Consider the following 6,000-nt stretch of genomic DNA (forward strand, 5'->3'; position numbering starts at 1 on the left):
TGAGTAATCTCCGAGAGACAGCCAGAACAAGCATAAGTCGTGAGTATGACCCTAGAGTGGTATGTCCAGTTTGTGAAGTACTTGTAGTCTTACAAGAATAGCAGCTTCTTACAATAAAATCCTATGACGTTAAGAGGCCCAATAGATGAAAGTTCAAGCTACCATAGCACTTTATTTGTTGGCTAAATAGCAAGCCAAGGATGAGGCGCTGCAACATAAAAAGATAAATAAGATAGCCAAGCATGAATCTGACAATAACGTGGCCGTCTTACAAATCCCGGAGATTCAACAATGAAGCCTTTTCCATCTTTCAACTTTCCTATTTACATCAACTTCACTGATCAATGTCTGGCTACTTACAAACAGCTTGTCCGCCTCAACTGTGGAACAGTTGAAGAGGAATAGATTGATAGCTTTCTCCTTTTAGTCTAATCCATCGTCATTTGTTAAGATGGATCATTGTCGATTAGTGCAGTTGTTGAAGGATTTGCACTACCAAGTTGACCAAGTTCATTGCTGTTGCACAGTGATAAAACCTACTGATGATCTGCTCAGCTGACAGCTTAGTCCTTCACTAGTATAGCGAAGCATGTTGAACTTGATATGCACTATCGCTTCATCCATTAGAGAATCCTCCGCGGATAAATAGATGAAATACAACAGACGAGTAAATTGCTAGTAGGGTATCGAATTGAAGTTTCGAGTTTGTGAATTTTGAGAGTCAAAGGATATGATAAATGGGAAGATAGTAGGTGTTGAGGGGGAGTGCAAAAGTCAACACCTAAGATGCTCGTTGACATCATCCATTGCCTAAGTAGATATGCATGTACAATTTGTCTGAGCAGAGAAAAAGCCTATCTGTCTAATGTGATAGAATGCAATTTAAAATAGGTCAATGCAGAGACGATGACAGCAGTTGGGGATCCTAAAGAGGAAATTTGCAAGGCAGTTGATAAACTCAACATCCAGTTTATTGTGTTGGGCAGCCGTAGTCGTGGAGCAATAAAAAGGTTGGTCACTTTCTCTGTCTTATAGGGCTGAGCTCAAGCTAGTTTGAACTGCCAAGTGCTGAAGCGAACCGAACTTAGTTTTCCAGTTTCGTTTGGCCGGGAGTGTGCTTTCTTATTTTCCGATAACAAAATGAACAGACCTGTGTCATGGCGGTTCGGTTCGGTCTGAACTTTTCTCTAACAATACTGAACGGCAGAACCAAACTGAAGTTTTCCTCTGCTTTCTTTTTTTGCCTTTTTCACTTTTCTTGGATATGGAGGTAGTTGTCAAAGAGCTTCTAAAGTGATTGAATCAATTGAAATTCAATAGCCAATCCCAGGACACGTTTTTTGGTTGCAAAAATTCGTAGTTCTAGCCTTTTGCCTACAACTATTACTAAGTTTCACCGATTCTTTAGTCTGTGGAGCACTGGTTTGATGTTTACTGTTTAGTTAGGCCACCTTTTAATATGCTAATATTTTGGAAAAGAAAATGATTAATAAAGAAAAGAGAGAAATCCAATTCAGTTTGGAACTGAACTGGACTAGCCCATTCAATATGATTAAGTTTGGTTCCAGACCCTTTAATTAAGTTTGGTTTGTAATTTTTTTAAGTCTAGATGGTCCTTCAGTTTGGCCACGAAAGCCCAAACCCACTAGGACTGAGTCTATTCTGATAACTTTCTTTGCTATGAGATTGCGCCATGATATGTCTATAAAAACTAGGTCACACGTATTGTCCATTGTAACCGTGTCTTTTACCATTGATGATGCTCAGTTACAGTTGTGCTCGGTCAACTTCATTCTGCATAATTTAACCTGCGGATGACTAACATGTTTAGACTTGGTTTGCTAAGCTATGTCTAAATCCCGTGTTTCACATGTAAAAGTGATATGCTTGAGAATTATTCTGGACCCTGTCGAATTCTCTCACTTGTTTCCCTTTCTGGGCTCATCTGTGAGACCATCTCCCGGATGCTTCTCAATGCTACTTCACTGTGACAGGGCGTTTCTAGGTAGCGTCAGCAATTATTGTGTTCATAATGCGAAGTGCCCTGTCCTTGTGGTGAAGAAACCAGCTTGACCTATCAGCATCTACCATCTCCTATCTGAAGTTAAAAGTCAAGAAAGTTCAGCAGAAGCTAGTACCATAGTTGCAGGCGTCACCAATCCGTGTCATTGATGGGGGGATGGAATTTGTCGTTGACGAGGTTGATGCAACAGTTCAATAGACCGCTAGTGCTGTTTCATTACTTTCTCACAATGTCGAATATTGATGTCTTCCAATGTGATATATGTTTAAGCCGTGTAATATACTCGCTGATCAGCCCTCAAATTTTCACGCTTTGTGCATTCTCCAATCTTGTACATACAATATTATTCCAGCTCTTACACTGTGGCAACTCTTGGTATCGCAAGTAGACGGTTAATGACGGTGCGTGAGATAAAGTTTCATTAGTCAATCTCATTACTCATTCGTCACTAATGTCACACCTCGAATCCGATCAGAATGGCGGAGCCGTCCTTCCACCTGAAGGACATAGCTTTGAACCATAACCAAAAGGCCCCATTGCAAGTAGACGTTTAATGACGGTGCTTGAGATAAAGTTTCATTAATCAATCTCGTCACTCATTAGTCACTATTGTCACCCTTCAAATTCTATCAGAATGGCAGAGTGACACGGTCGTCCTTCCACCTAAAGAAGGCAGTGTCAAACCATACCCAAAAGTCCCCATCGATATCGCTCTCGCTCTATTGGCTACTAATTGAGTAACTTGAAAAGATTAGGAAGGATTGGGATGAGTAACAACAACTCGGTGACTAGAACATTTTTTCTAAGCAGATGGTGTCACGCCCCGAACCAAGGCCGTGATGTTCGGTCCTTAGCCCGGTTGTGGTTTGCCTTTGTTCCGGGGATCTTATCTCAACGTCCCGTTATTGTTTCCTTCGATTAAGCACAATCGGAAGCAACTAACAAACAATAACGAGAACACAACGTGAGCTAAGAAGCATATTATACAAGCACGCATAATTTACATGATAGACGATTATATTACAAGCCTTATTTTTACTATGAGCCTTCACGTCTACTCATTTACATCTGGATCATGTCCGGTTCTTTACGTGCTATCCGCTCATATATTATCCGCATGGTTGGGTTAAACCTAGCTTCACTACCGTCCCTTCACCAAAAGCAAAAAGGTTAGCTTCTTCCCGAGCTTAGTCATCTCACTACAGCCCGTCTCCGGCGACCCCGGGTGGTCCACTAAATCCCAGAAGGGGCCCGATCACATCTCCATCCATTAAAACGAACCATGCCTCATTTCGGTGGGGAACCATCTCGTCCGCACTCTCTTGAACCCAAACGGTAATACTACACTTACGGTAGGTAATTTTGGTTTCAACATCAACTATGTCTACCATGCGGACATGCATTTCAATCGGAAGACCGAAGTGAACGGGAGGTGGTAGGGCCATACCTACAAAGCTAAAAATATAAAAAGTGAGTTACACAACTCAGTAAGTTAAATTCACTATATCTCGGCTAAGAAATAGCCTCGCTATTGAACAATAGAAACAACCATTACCGTTGACTTGTCGATGGTAGATCAATAGCAAATGCACCTTACCTTGCCTAGTGGCTAAACATGTTATGCTCACTAAACAAGAGAACATCAAGCATGGTATTTTATGTTGCATGCAAAGATCGACACATGGGATTCATTATTCATTAACCGAAATCCATCGGTTCCTCCGATTTTCTCCGGGCATCCGAGTCTCCCTCGAGCATCGCCTCGAAATCCATCAATGACGGCATTGTCTCGAAATCCATCGATGATGGCATCGCCTCGAAATCTATCGGTGGCTGCAACGTCCTGAAATCCATCGGTGACGGCCGTAGTCCCTCATGTGATCATGCAACAAGCAACAAACAATCCAGTTCTTATCTTGACAAGATTAGCCCATGCAATCATGCGGTGCTCATGTGTGAACCATGCTCTAATGGGCGAAATGCCCATCATGCCAACCACGGTCTAGGGTTCTCTCTCTCCTTCAACTTATGCCATTAGTGCACATCACATGGGTCATCAAACTTTTAATTTGTGCAATTGAATCTTTTAAATGGTGCAATTTGTGCATTCGAATTATTGGTCATCAATACAATTATACACTACTCACCTTGTTGCTGACATGGTCATTTTATGTTAAAATGAAGAACACGAAATTATGTGAAAATCTTAATAGTTGTTTATTCAATCATTAGTAAAAGTTCTTAGAAGATGAAGAGAAGAACTAATACAAACGATAGAGGAACACAAGGTGGAATTTCTAGAGGTGCGCACCGGTCCAAGGTGGACCCTGGAACCGAACCGGCGGACCGACCTCAACCGAACCCATTTTAACAATATTTGTTATTTGTTTTGTTTTTAGGTGACCATAATTCATATTTTATGTTGTTTTTTGAACTTTTTATTGTTTATTTTTTTTACGTGCTCTTCTTTTATGGGTTGTTGCTTTTGGTAAGTGGAGATTCTGTTGTTGCTGCTTTAGAAAAAAATGACATAAATGGTCCTTAAACTTTGGTCTAATGTCTAGTGCCGTCCCTAAACTTTTAATTTGTTCAACTTAGTTACCAAATTTAACTCAATGTGCAATGCGATCGTTGAGTTTTTAATTAGTTTAATGTGGTCTTTGAACTTTTTTTACATATTCAATTTCAATCTATGGACAATAAGAAAATGTTCAATGTTGTTATTCCATTAATTGAAGTTCACATAATTTGCCGATTTGGCTTCTAATCTGACACGATTGAACGGTGAACAAGAAAAAATTACATGTGGATTATCTACATAAGATATTCAACTCAAATTAAGATATAGCAATCCTTTTAATTTGTTCAATTTGAAAAAAAAATGATTATTCATGTTATTCAATGACGTGGATTATTCAAGGTTGGACTGACCCAACCCTAAAACTACTCAATCCTAGGTGTGACATCCACGATTCGGATCCCTAATCAACCAAGGGAGATGGCCAAGAAACAGGTATATGGATCGACCCGAGGGTCGGCCATAGGCCAAGTGATTTGGTCAAAATGAGCAACCAAAGGATCGACTATGGTTCGGTCGAAGGATCGACCATGGATCGACCTGGGAATGTGTAGTGGATCGACTCATCATTCACGCAATCGATTAGAGTAATTCGATCATGGAACGACCGTTCAACCAAAAGGGTCGGTCGTGGGACAATCACGCACCGAGCCGATCGCTGAACGGTCATGGATCGATGCCACTCGGACATGAGCCAATCGCGGGTGATTCCGCTTGGTAATGCACCAGTCGCAGGCAACCATAAACCAGTTCCGTGCGATCGTACGTCGGTCATAGATTGATTCCACGCGACTACATGACAACCAAGGGTCGACCATGGATTGTTAATGCTTAAACATGGATCGATCGCGAATCAGCCATGGATCATTCCGGTGGATCGAGATAGGCCATAGATCAAGTCAGGAACACTGTCGCTCGATCACGAGCCAGGCTTAGTACCGGTCGTGCGAGCTAGACCCTGTGCCTTGCCGTGTGTCAGGCCCCGTGCCCGATCGACTGGGCAAAGGCCAAGCCCCATGCCTGATCGAACGCCCGTTCCTGTGCCTGACAGTTATGCCAGGCACCGTACCCGACTAGACCAGGCTCAATGCCCTGTCAGGTGCTTGACAGGCCAGGCTTAGTACCTGGCACTACACCCGTCCATACCTTACTTGTGCCTGGACCGCCAGATTAATTCGGTCTTGTGCCAATCAGCCTGGATGTTGGTCCGGCTAAGTTTGGCTATTCTCAGGGGTACTCCAACCCTGAACCTTGGTTCGAATAAGATGGTCGATCGTGTATGGTCACGTAAACCCTCGAATACCTTGATTTGTTGACAAAAAGCAGGGTAAGATTTTAGAAGCCTAATGCCCAATAGAAAGGCAATCTGTTGGCTTAGGCAATTTGTGCCAATAGTTTA

At 42.1% G+C, this 6,000-nt stretch overlaps 1 protein-coding gene across 1 annotated transcript in view; it reads left to right on the forward strand.

Moving 5' to 3' along the window:
- LOC115689802 (universal stress protein A-like protein) overlaps nt 1-2,331 on the forward strand; it is a 49,511-nt gene extending 47,180 nt beyond the window's left edge. The window contains exons 3-4 of the mRNA XM_056310061.1: nt 892-1,010; nt 1,995-2,331. Of these exons, the coding sequence (XP_056166036.1) occupies nt 892-1,010; nt 1,995-2,073 (198 nt within the window). The 3' untranslated portion in view covers nt 2,074-2,331. The remainder of the gene's footprint in view (nt 1-891; nt 1,011-1,994) is intronic.
- Nucleotides 2,332-6,000: the final 3,669 nt, after the last annotated feature.

This window comes from Syzygium oleosum, unplaced genomic scaffold (assembly GCF_021117445.2).
Source record: "Syzygium oleosum isolate NSW1041296 unplaced genomic scaffold, Sole_v2.1 Sole_v2.03, whole genome shotgun sequence".
Classification (NCBI taxonomy): Eukaryota; Viridiplantae; Streptophyta; class Magnoliopsida; order Myrtales; family Myrtaceae; genus Syzygium; species Syzygium oleosum.